We start from the raw sequence: 13,306 nt of genomic DNA, 5'->3' as shown, positions 1-13,306 counted from the left end.
ATTATGGAACTGTTCTTTCATTCCATCTAAGGAAAATTTCACCTGCAGTATGGTAAACTGGGTGATATCCTTCATTGTTCGTTCAGACCGTCCTGAAGGCACTATAGATAATTATGGCTTGCATTGCATATAAGTCCGATTATTCACTTTCAGCAAAAGTTTCAATTCATATAGTTAAATGAAACGTTCTTAAATATTAAGTTCTTTATGCCTATGGTCTCTTTCCGAAATCAAGGGGTTAGTAAAATCCGTGGCTAACACTATCCAGACATCAAATCGCATGGTTATGATCACCATGTTTTCCATCCTACCTGTCAGCTTTGTATTGCGACATAAGCGCTCAATGTTTTAGATGAGTTTAGTAACATTCATGATGTATTTCATGCATCCAGCTTACTAAAGATGCCTGTAAGGCTAAAAACATCATCTTTTCTTTTGTGGATATATTCAGACAACATACTCTTGTTAACCAGAAACGAAATCAATTTGTTGACCTCCTAAGAGACTTAATTAATAGCATATACCTATTCTTACTTTTATACGCCAGAGTACCTTTTAAGGTAAATAGCTCACTTTTTAGCCCACGAATCTTTCGAAACTTTGATACGCTACTTCTTATTTAAATACGGTACCATTTTTTTTTGTCACTCCTCAAATTTCGGGACGAAATTTCCATTAACAGGTGGGTAATGTAACGACCCGGCTTTTTCGACTTGCTTTTGTGCCTTGTGTTTTTGCGAAACTTCGTATTTGTGCGTACTGTGTTACTTTATACTCTGGAAACTTGATTTACGTGGTTTACTTCCATTTATATGTTAAAACGTGCCTTAGAGTACGTAGGATACATAACTTGATCATTGGAAGCCTTTATAACCGTTAGTGTTATTTGACGTTTCGAATAAACCGCGAACTTGCGCGCATGTTTAACTTTTGTCATAATCGGAATATTATGACTGCGAAATATTAATTATTATTTTATAATAATAATTACCTGGGTTTTTGGATGCTTAATTACGCGTAGTAATTTAATTATGCACAATAGTTAGTCTTGTTGGACTTTCTACCTTGTTGGGCTCAAGCCCACCCTACTCTAGCTAGTGACCCAATTAATTAGCCCTTGTTCATGTCATCAATCCTTGTCAAATTCCTTGCTTATAAATACTAGCCCTTGTCCATGTCATCAATCCTTGTCAAATTCCTTGCTTATAAATACTAACCATTTACCTCTCATTCAAATCACTTGCTCATTTGGTTTTCACACACACTTGTTCTTTCTTTCTTCCCTTTCTAGTATTGCTTGTTGACGACCTTTCGGACCGACTTACTACTTGCGTACTTTCATTACCGACTTTACCGCTTTTATCACTGTGAGTTATAGCATTCCCTTTTTACTTTAACTTATTTTGGGAACTGAGAATACATGCGGATTTTATGTTTTACATACTAGGCACGAGTACTTAAACTTATATATGTGTGGGTTATACAACGGCATAAACATTCCCTTTAGCTCGGTAACGTTTAATCATTGGTTTTTGAACCATGAACGCGAATCTTAGATATGGATCCATAGGGTTTGACATCCCCACTCGGGTTAGTCGCGCTAGCATTTAACGAGTGTTTAATACTTCGTAGACATACGCACTTGTCAAGTGTACTTTCAGGGGGTATAAACGTTAAGTTAGTTACCGAGTGCCCACGGTTATACACATACTTTATCATACCGATTTGAATTACTGATTTGAATTACTGATTTGAAACGCTTGTTTGAAGCACTGAAATCTCGTAGCCTACATTACATTACTGAATACAAACAAACTATAGCTCACCAACATTCGTGTTGACTTTTTAAGCATGTATTTCTCGGGTGTTTAGACATTGTTGCTTCTGCTGTTAGCCTTGCTGTTCTAGTCTCGGTGTATAGACTTGCTGTTACAGACTTGCTGTGTTAGACTTCCGCTGCATTACTTAGAGATGTCTCAAGCATGAAACTTTTACTTTGCATTCCCAACTTATGTTATTTTCAAAACAATAGCTTTGTAATGACCTTAGTATCATGTACTCATGTTAATGTTTCCTATTCATCTTTTGTAAAACGTTATCTGTTCATGAATGCAAAACTGGTTTTCAAACAGCATATAGTGTTTGACCTTGTAATGATCCTGTTGTTGATGTACCGTACACGATGATTTTGTACGGGGTGTCACAGGGGGGCACCATGCAAATTAGCTGGATAAGACTAATGAATCAGATCCCCAGAAAGGATAATCTCCTTAAAAGATCAAAAATCAGCTTTTAAGCCTGATATTACTCAATCCTTGAGATTGACCTTAAAGATTGAGAATTACAAACTCATGGAATTCATTGATATCTAAACTCGAGCTTGAACGAGAAAATATTTTGATCAAAATTACAAACCGATTTGTTTTCTGAAAACCCTATTTTCAATGCGTTCATTACCATTGAACGTAAAATCCTAGGAATTCACCTGGAATTCATTAGGTCACCTGAACCAAATCGGGTGTCAACCGTAAGAACGGTGGTTGCATAGTGGTCAAAGACAGGACCTTGTGCCAGACCGAAAAATTATGAGGGTGAGCTTTACTATTGCTTCTACAAAGGATAGTAATTGCGTCCGACACGTTATAGACCATAATTAAAAGCATGTCAGGGGACATTGCCTTAACAGTTGCTTGTTCAACGCTTTCCTTTATAACCGGACGGTAGTTTACCGAAAGGTAATATACGGGACAAGTAAACTGGACGTGTTGCTTTCCAAATACAAGGTTAGCAAGTGGGTGACACAAAACCGCAAGTTTTGAGCTAAAATTTTCAAATCTGAAACCCACCAAACCCACAAAAATATTTTGCAAACACCGGTAAAGGGTTATTCCGGAAAACTTATCTAGGGTAAAAACTAGATTTAATTTTCAAAAGATCAAATATTTTCATAAAGATCCAATTTCCTTAATGGATCTAAATTTTTATAGTCATGTGGGACTGTAAACCATATCGTTACTACCATTGTTTATACCGCCGTATAGAAATCACTGATGTACAAAGTGTGAAGAATAAAGAAGTGATTCTAGTATTTCAAGACGATATTGCTTGAGGACAAACAACGCTTAAGTGTGGGAATATTTGATAATGCTAAAAACGAACATATATTTCATAGCATTATTCCTCAAGAAAGACAAGCTTTTAGTTGCAATTGTTCTATTTACAAGTGATATTCGTTTAAATAATAAAAGGTGAAGACAAAAGACAGATTCGACGAATTGAAGACGCAAACGACCAAAAAGCTCAAAAGTACAAAATACAATCAAAGAGGTTCCAATTATTGATAAGAAACGTCTCGAAATTACAAGAGTACAAGATTCAAAACGCAAAGTACAAGATATTAAATTGTACGCAAGGACGTTCGAAAATCCGGAACCGGGACATGAGTCAACTCTCAACGCTCGACGCAACGGACTAAAAATTACAAGTTAACTATGTATATAAATATAATATAATATATAATTAATTATATTAATTATATATATATTATATTTATAAATAAATCGTCGGCAAGAAAGACTCCAAAAGCTGGTGAGCTGTATTTACAAACTCCGCGACTCGCGGAGTTTGAAGGCAAAATAAGCCGCGAGTCGCGGAGCCCCAATTTCTGAAACTCCCTATAAAAGCAACCGAATTCTGATCGCAAAATCCATCATATATCATTCTCTCTATCTATATACGTAAAATATATATATATAATTTATATTTTAATTTTAATTTTAATTTTAATCATAATAATAAGGGTATGTTAGCGAATGTTGTAAGGGTGTAAGTCGAAATTATGTCCGTGTAACGCTACGCTATTTTTAATCATTGTAAGTTATGTTCAACCTTTTTATATTAATGTCTCGTAGCTAAGTTATTATTATGCTTATTTAATCCGAAGTAATCATGATGTTGGGCTAATTACTAAAATTGGGTAATTGGGCTTTGTACAATAATTGGGGTTTGGATAAAAGAACGACACTTGTGGAAATTAGACTATGGGCTATTAATGGGTTTTATATTAACTAAACAATACCTTGTTAATTTAATATACAAACTTATAATTCGACGTATTTATATATAACCACATACGCTTGACTGGGTACGGTGGGCTGGATATCTATAAATACCAATAATTATTCATTTTACCGGATATGGAACTGGATTAATAGTTAATAGACTTGTTGAAACAGGGGTGAATTACATTCAAGGGTAATTGGTGTAATTGTTAACAAAGTAGTAAAACCTTGGTTTACACGCAGTCGATAACCTGGTGTATTCATTAAACAAAGTATTAAAACCTTGTTACAATTCGAATCCCCAATTAGTTGGAATATTTGACTTCGGGAATAAGAATAATTTGACGAAGGCTTTCGCTCTTTATATTTATGACTGATGGACTATTATTGACAAATCCGTATGGACATATTAAATAATCCAGGACAAAGGACAATTAACCCATGGGCATAAAACTAAAATCAATACGTCAAACATCATGATTACGGAAGTTTAAATAAGCATAATTCTTTTATTTCATATTTAATTTCCTTTATTTTATATTTAATTGCACTTCTAATTATCGCATTTTTATTGTTATTGTATTTAATTGCACTTTTAATTATCGTACTTTTTAATTATCGCAAGTTTATTTTATCGCACTTTTATTATTCGCAATTTCATTATCGTTATTTACTTTACGCTTTAATTTAAGTCTTGTATATTTATTTATTATTTTACATTTGGTTTTAACTGCGACTAAAGTTTTAAAATCGACAAATCGGTCATTAAACGGTAAAAACCCTCCTTTATAATAATAATATTACTTATATATATATATTTGTATTTTTATAAAAGTAAACTAATATAGCGTTAAGCTTTGTTTAAAAAGATTCCCTGTGGAACGAACCGGACTTACTAAAAACTACACTACTGTACGATTAGGTACACTGCCTATAAGTGTTGTAGCAAGGTTTAAGTATATCCATTCTCTAAATAAATAAATATCTTGTGTAAAATTGTATCGTATTTAATAGTATTTCCTGCAAAAATATAAGCTATTTCGTATACCCCGCTGCAAACATCAGTAAACAAATTGACATGTATCACATTCTATTTTCATTAGTTAATTCATTCATCTATCTATCTATCTATCTATTATATTCATCTATTAGAATGAACACATTAATCACAACTGATTCCCTAATGGGAGGATGTTCATTTAAAGAGCTGTTTATTAACCTAGTGAAAGAATATATGTCACCAGCTTGATGTTTTGTATACACATATATTATCTATCTATCTATAATAAAGACATAAAAGTAAACATATTTGAGAAAGATGGATAAAAATTGTCTGGTATTAACCAAGTAGTGTGCGTAATACATATACTCTCCTAATAGTTGGTCAATACAACAACTATTTTTTTACAAAATAGTAGATGTTCAACATGTATGGTAACACAATAACCTTACCTAACCGCCCATTTACCACTTGCAGTTTGACTACATTAATCCGATGTTGCCTACTGCTAGATGAAGCACAAATTGATCTCCTTAATACCCCACTTGTGTCCTTTAACTTACCACGTCCACCAGTACAAAACTACACATATTAAATGAGATAGTTTGTTTTTCGACTAAAAAAGGTGACATCGATATAAATATGCTAAAGAACGATACATTACCACGTCAACATGATATATTAAGACATGTAGGCACCACTGATTCATATTCAACTGAAAACGAAAACATTGACATCAGCGTACCTTTTCAACGTCATTTGGGTTCCCCTAATCCTTTTGGTACTTCTCTTTCACTTCAGCATCATCTTAGTATTAATATGGTTTTGTTGACTATCCATACTCAAACAGTTAGTACAGTAACATAGATAACCACTTGAATCTTTATAAGGTTCACTAATGTCCATTCTTCAGACGATCAATTATCAGTCTTGCTAAAGTCACTATTAACAAATTCAAAGAATTAGCGTAATTTAAGACATCTATACAATTGAGAAAAACAATCAAAATTCGAAACACTAATAACGATTAGAAGCTGATTTTTGTTCTTTGAGGTTGTAGAAGTACTACATGTAATTATAACATTCGTAGTGCAATTGAAGTTGGAAAAAATGAACCTACTGAAGTACACCAAACCTCAATTAGTATATTTCCAGGCTAGCAACAGTGATATTTTCTAATTCTTTTGGTTCACTTCATTGCTAATCATGTTTTGTTCTAATTACATATAGCAACAATCTACTAAAGATTAAACCCCTTGTTATGTGTCTGATAACTAACCCACTCTCAATGGACGATTTAATTTCCGCTGGCCACCATCGTTGATGTCGATTGATAAAAATTATAACATGTCCAATCTAGTTGTACTTATACACCAAAGATATCAGGCAAAAAAGTCGAAATGCTTCAACTTAGCATATAACCTAATGAGTGCACTTCACTGTAATTAAAACATCAATCAAAATGGACAAAATATAAAAGAAATTATAGAATACCTCTGATGCAAAATTAAAAAAAATTGTGGATTCATGAGAACCATAAACACATGACCCTAATGCTATCTTTCCTGGAGCAAATAAAGCTAACTCATCCACTTAATTACGATTTCAATCGGAAATTAAAGAAAAACGCGATGGAGAAAGATTAATCTGCATCTTAACTTTTTAAATCAAATCGAAAAGAAAAATCAAAATTCACAACCAATTTAGGGCACAAAAAAGAGGCATTAAAAATAAAAAAATACCTAACTTAATTAAAATCGAACGTTTATTCGGCAATTTCGTCCCGACAACCTGGGTTTACGACGGCCTGAATCGGTTGGTGGCGGTGCAACGATTCTCGCTGACAGTGTTGATGATGGTGATTAGCCTAAGCGGTTGGTGGTGGTGTGCCGATCTCTAGATTAAGATGATGATGGTGATTAGCCTGGATGGATCTATGAAAAGAGATCTTGGTTGAGTTTTGAAAAGAGAGAGTGTTGAAGGAGGGTCTGGATGGCGTATTTTGTGCAGAGTGTTTGGTTTAAAAAAAAAAAAAAACCTGCTACAGTATAACAGTAAAGTGAGGGTACTGTTATACTGTAGCGGGCAACTTACGCAATTTAGTATATTGTATAATTTATAGTAGAGAATTATTTTCTAACTTTTATATAAATAAAATAGAGTTTTACTCATGTGTTATATTACAATTACTTAAGTTCTTTTCTAAATGATAAGAAGTAATACAAATTTGATATTCTTTAATGTTTTTAAAATGGATTTCGCTAAATTGAGGCCCCAAAGCACATGATAACAAACATTTATGTGAGTGAATATATTCATAAATAAATAACTTAAAAGTTTCTAAAATAAAAAATGTAATTAATGTATTTTTTTTTTCTATGTAAAAATAGTTTTTGATAATTTTGATATTTTTAACATGTGTCGTACGGGCACATGTTAGCAATACCCTTTTGAGGAGTAATATTTACCATTTTAGCATGAATTATAAATGTGTATTATCTATTTCTAACACATTTTAAATTATACAAATTATCACATGACAGACAACCAGATCAGATGTACACATTATAATACTTCATACTAGATAGGATGCTAATTTAATCTAACTCTAACTTATCATTAAAAAAGAAAGGCAAAATTAGATTAGTGACATAGGGGCTGTTTATTATTATTATTTGAATTTGCCTATGTTTTCATTTGTTTCATTCTAGAGGGGTGTTTGATTCCATGTCTCCCGAAAACAAATTAATGTTCAGATAAATTGGCACATTAAGTGACAAAGAAACATCAATTTTACTTATTAAATTAAGAGTTGTACAGAATCAGACCATTAAATAATAAGTAAACAGGTCCTAGTGTATGCATATCAACTGCTAAATGATTATTTAAAATAACAATTTTACCATTGATTTAAAAGATACAATAGTATATGTCTCTTACATATCTTCAACCATTGATTTGATTTTTTTTTCCTGAAAAGTTGACTTGGATTTTAATTATTGATTTGATTTGATAATACAAATAAAAACTATTTTCTTATTCAAATTCTTAATACATATTAATAAATAGTATTAGGAATATTAATTAATGGCTAATATTAATCTTAATTTTTTTAATAATTATTAGTTATTAAAAATTATATTATTATTATTATTATTATTATTATTATTATTATTATTATTATTATTATTTTATTATTATTATTACTATTTTAATTCTTATTTGATTCTTAATTTATTAATATTAATAATTAATATTATCTTCACGAAATCGCTAGTTTTAAACTTATTATTAGAAATAGTATTAGTAATATACATAATTATAAATAAGTTATGATTATTGTTTTGCGGCCAAAAAAAATCCATCAGATCAAATGACGGTTGCACCACGAAATCAGGAAACCCCAGCTTTAATTCGCAGTGTTCGGAACGAAATCGAAAACCCTAGATTTAGAGAGAAGTCGAACGCAGAAGAGCGTAGAGGAGAAAAGGGACGATGAGAAGGCAGGTGGGTTTTTTTTATTTATTTTAAATAGACGGCTGGAATGTCGTTTTGGGGGTATTTATAAAGAGAACGACCAAAATTGGTGTGGCTATTAGTATATATAGAAATTAAATGCTAGTTATTTTGTATCACACAATCATATATTTTTTAGGAAAAATCACCAAAATACACATTGTTCAAAGTTTGAGACAAAATACACTTTTTTAAAAAATATTACTAAAAAACACCTTAGGTTCGAACAAGTTCGAAGGAGCCCTTGTTCGAACATAATTGATTGGTCGAAACACTTTGTTGACCGAACAAATGAACTACGATCCCGTGCACTAGGTTCAGATAAGGTTCGAACACAACCTTGTTAGAATTAGGTTCGAACATTACCTTGTTAGAATTAGGTTCGAACATTACCTTGTTAAAACTCAACCATGCCACATTTTAGCTACGATGACCGATAAAATTGGATTTCAAACCCGTGCACTATGTTCGAACAAGTTTCGGACACGACCTTGTTAGAACTCAATCATTGCCACATTTCAGCTCTGATGACCGATAATATTGTATTTTGAACTCGTGCTTTAGGCTTGAACAAGGTTCGAACATGACCTTGTAAGAACTCAACACTGACCACATTTTAGCTACGATGACCAATAATATCGAAGTTACTTTTGATACTTGATAACATAGAAATGAGGCTTACAAATGGGCCATAATCATTAGTTATTACTCCGTATATTGCAACCACTAAGTGAGTAGTAAACACCAATAAATAACCAGTAAAAACTTTGTTGAAGTTGAATACTCTATATATAATTTATCGAGTCGCATGAAATCAAATCGACAAAGAAATGACTCCTAATAACTTCACAAATATTTTAGTAACAATTAATCCAAGACTTGATTGAACGAAAACATGTAATACCATTCTCCAAAAGGTTGTGGTTTTAATTCTCAGTTACATAACCTGTAATTTGTAGTGTGCGAGTGTTTTTGCCTTTTTACAAAAATAAAATACAATATAAAAAACTTCAGGGGCTGAAAGTGAACTTTGTTCAAACTTCGAGACTATTTGTAAATAAGTTGACAAGTGTGGCTATTGGACAACCAATCAACCACCATTCTCCATCTGACCTTCTCACCTTCATAATCTTTTGTTGGTTGACAACCCCCAAAAATAACAAATTGTTAAACCAAACCCTTGTATTTAAGTACCTATAATGAACCTCCATCAATATGCTCCATAGACAAGAAGCAAAACATCATAAGAACATGGTGGTTAAGGTATATGGTCCAATAAGGGGAGCTTGCCCACAAAGAGTATTGGCTTGCCTGGTGGAGTTTGAGGTTGACTTCGAGCTTATACACGTTGACCTTGAGTCAAACGAGCATAAACAGCCCGATTTTCTACAAAAACAGGTCAAATTTATTCTTTACATTCATGTAGTTAATATTGCATACATGTTACTACACTATTATAAATGCACTTAAACATGTATACAAATTAATAAAAATAAGTTCTTGTAGCCATTTGGACAAGTCCCGATTGTTGAAGATGGTGATTTTCGGCTTTTTGGTAAGAAAATATGATTTTTATTACTTAGAATGTAACATTTATAGTTAACCAACATTTAAAAAGTCTTCTTTTTTTTTGTTGAATTTGTACAGAATCAAGGGCAATCATAAGGTATTACGCAACAAAATACGCAAACAGAAATCCAAAAATCTATGGAACAACTTTGGAAGATAAAGCATTGATTGATCAATGGCTAGAAGTGGAAGCACATCATTTTAATGACATGGTTTACACAATTGTTCTTCAAAAACTGGTGATCCCAAAAATGGGAGGGAAAACTGATTTCGCATTGGTTGAAAATTGTGAAAAAAAGCTAGAACAAGTGTTTGAAGTTTATGAAAAACAACTATCAAACAATAAGTATTTAGCTGGAGATGAATTCACACTTGCTGATTTGAGTCATCTTCCTGGGATTAGGTACTTAATGAATGAAGCTGGACTAGGGCACATGGTTAAAAATAAGAAGAAAGTGAGTTTATGGTGGAATGATATTTCAAATAGGCCTGCTTGGAAGAAAGTTATGCTACTCATGGGCTAAGATTTATTGTGTGGAATGATATTTGTTATTGGAGTCAGTTATAAAGTCAAAATTTCTGAATTTGATCTTTTATTATGAGTGTCATCTATCATCTATGTTTCAAATGACTTAAAGTTAATAATGAAGAGCATCAGTTTACAATACCATGTTGATTTAGCTTATTTGAATTCTGTTTTAGATAAATCGTTTCACTTATGTACTTGACTTGTTCGAGATATACATAAACTCAAATCGACTTATTATATACCTATATCTAAAAGGTAAAGTGAAAACGAATAGTACTATTCATTTTTTCACTTTACCCAAACTTAACACCCTAACTTTTATTAAAATACAAATCGAACCCCCCACTTTATACGTATATTTTCTCCCAAATTTCACAAGCTTAACCCCCTAACTTTTATTAAAATACAAATCGAACGCCCACTTTACTAACTTTTTTTTTTTTACTAATATTCAATTTTCACAAACTTAACCCCCTAACTTTTATTAAAATACAAATCGAACCCACACTTTATACGTAAAGTTTTTTCAAATTTCACAAACTTAACCCACCAACTTTTATTAAAATACAAATCGAACCCCCACTTTACTAACTTTTTTTTTTTTTAAATAAAACCCGAACGCTAAAAGAAGCAACTTTCACAAAAGGAACAACCCTTCAATGTTATGTCGAAAAAAATTCTTTTTTACAAAATAGATCAAGACTTTTTTTTTTAACTCGCATTCAAAACTGAGCCCCCGGCGCGAAGCAACTAGTTTATATCTAAATGGTAGAAATTTCCACCTCTAAGTAAACGGTTTAAGCCTTTCAATAATCAATGCTTACCAATGGTGGTGGTGTTGGATCATTATTTCCTTTTAACAGTAGTACGTGATCACTTAGGGGACTTAACCACTCACGCGTTCATCTCCCACAGTTGCATAACTCGCCCCCAACTGCTGCCCAGGAGGAAATCCGGCCCAACCGAGGGCATGGGGTGGTAAAACCCCCTCTCCCACTGCCCCTGCAACGCGATGTGCGGAAGGCACCATTGGGTGTAATTCAAGGGTAAAGGGGCAACCTTGTGTGTAATGATGCACACTACAGGAGTCGAATGTCCGACCTTTCGCTAAGAGAGACATGTCGCTAATATCATTTTAAATGTAAATGGAAGTTATTATACCTTATATCTAAAAGGCATCGTCCAAATGAATAGTAACCCCAAAATCTTCACAAACTACCCCCACTCTTTTACTTACTTACATTTTAGAACCAAAAAAACATATAATAGTTAACTTTATTGTTTTTTACAACCTTATCCCAAACTTTTAAGATTTTATACTTTAACCGTTAAACTTCTCATTCATTATAAATCGACTACATACTTTATATACTACCTAATAGACAAAAACGATTAACAGTCACCAGGGGTGCTTTCGTTCTTTCACTTTTTTCCCCCTTTTCCACCTTTTTTTTAAAAAAGCCCCCATAGTTTGTTCCAATATTAAAATCGACCCCCAAACAGGGGGTAAAGTGTCAAATACTCATTTTCATAAAAAATTTTTTAAAAAAACTACACCCAAATATTCAACGGGCCATATCTTCTCGCTCGCACCGAGTTAAATTTTTCTGACACCATCGTTAAACTCGAAACAATTTTAGGAGCACACTGTCACTAACTATACGCAAATCAGACGCTTTTTAAAAAACGCTAAATATTTGAGGTACTTCTCATACACGTCAATTTTGCGTTAAATTTTTAAAAGTCGACAATTCCATAGTGAAACGCGGAGATGTACATATATTGTTAATTTAAAATAACATTTAAATCTTTCACGGATTATACCTTTTAGTTCGACTCGAGTTGCGCTTCAACGATATCATCGTTAGCCACGAAATAATTTTACAAACTAAACGCAATACAATACATTGAAAATCGAACCCCGGCGCGAAGCGAGCGTTCGAACACTAGTTGTTGCTAAGAGAAATGGTAGGTTACTCTCATATACTAACAACAATCAAGTTAACTTTTCTACATGGGCAATACAATCAAGTTAACTTTTCTACTAGGGCATATTGCCCAAAAGGTAATATAAAGTAAATATTTTTCAATAAATGGTATATCGTTTTTTTCTTTACTCAAAAGGGTGTCTGATTTAAATTTAGTGCGTAAAATAGATTCTGATATGAAAAATACCAATAAAGGTAGTATTCGTCCACATGTGCTTCCACATAGACGTAACCTTATCGAATCTGATGAGGTGGTGCCACGTCATCATCTTCTCCAATGAGGTGGTCGCCGGAAAATCAGAATTTTGGGCAGCAAAAGTCGTCAGAAATTTTTTTGGCCGAAAATTCGATGACATGGTACCGGAAAGTTCGATGACGTAGCGTCACCTCATCAGATTCGGTGAGGTGGCATCTATGTGGAAGCACATGTGGACAGATATTACCTTTATTGGTATTTTTTAAAAATCAAAATCCTTTTTATGCAGTAAATTCAAATTAGACACCCTTTTGGGCAAAGGAAAAAATAATATACCATTTATTGAAAAATTGTGAATTTTATGTTACGTTTGCCCTTTCTACAAAGATGTACTCCGTAATAATTATATTTTGTTAAGGAATTCTTTGGTATGTTTTCTACAAAAAA

General features: G+C 32.8%; 1 protein-coding gene across 1 annotated transcript; it reads left to right on the top strand.

Moving 5' to 3' along the window:
• Window positions 1-9,828: 9,828 nt before the first annotated feature.
• LOC139853786 (glutathione S-transferase F11-like) lies at window positions 9,829-10,670 on the top strand. The gene is made up of 3 exons (XM_071843142.1): window positions 9,829-9,975; window positions 10,084-10,132; window positions 10,225-10,670. Exons 1-3 carry the CDS (start codon window positions 9,829-9,831, stop codon window positions 10,668-10,670), a joined length of 642 nt encoding a protein of 213 aa, XP_071699243.1.
• The last annotated feature ends 2,636 nt before the right edge of the window (window positions 10,671-13,306 follow it).

The sequence above is a fragment of the Rutidosis leptorrhynchoides genome, chromosome 6, assembly GCF_046630445.1.
Source record: "Rutidosis leptorrhynchoides isolate AG116_Rl617_1_P2 chromosome 6, CSIRO_AGI_Rlap_v1, whole genome shotgun sequence".
Lineage (NCBI taxonomy): Eukaryota > Viridiplantae > Streptophyta > Magnoliopsida > Asterales > Asteraceae > Rutidosis > Rutidosis leptorrhynchoides.
This window is presented reverse-complemented; position numbering and strand designations above follow the sequence as displayed.

Bases quoted from the DNA above. Each gene is read 5' to 3' on its own strand.
- LOC139853786 (XM_071843142.1), top strand. From the start codon at position 9,829: ATGGTGGTTAAGGTATATGGTCCAATAAGGGGAGCTTGCCCACAAAGA. The intron at 9,976-10,083 runs GTCAAATTTATT...AAGTTCTTGTAG, and splicing joins CCGATTTTCTACAAAAACAG to CCATTTGGACAAGTCCCGAT. The intron at 10,133-10,224 runs GTAAGAAAATAT...GAATTTGTACAG, and splicing joins TGGTGATTTTCGGCTTTTTG to AATCAAGGGCAATCATAAGG.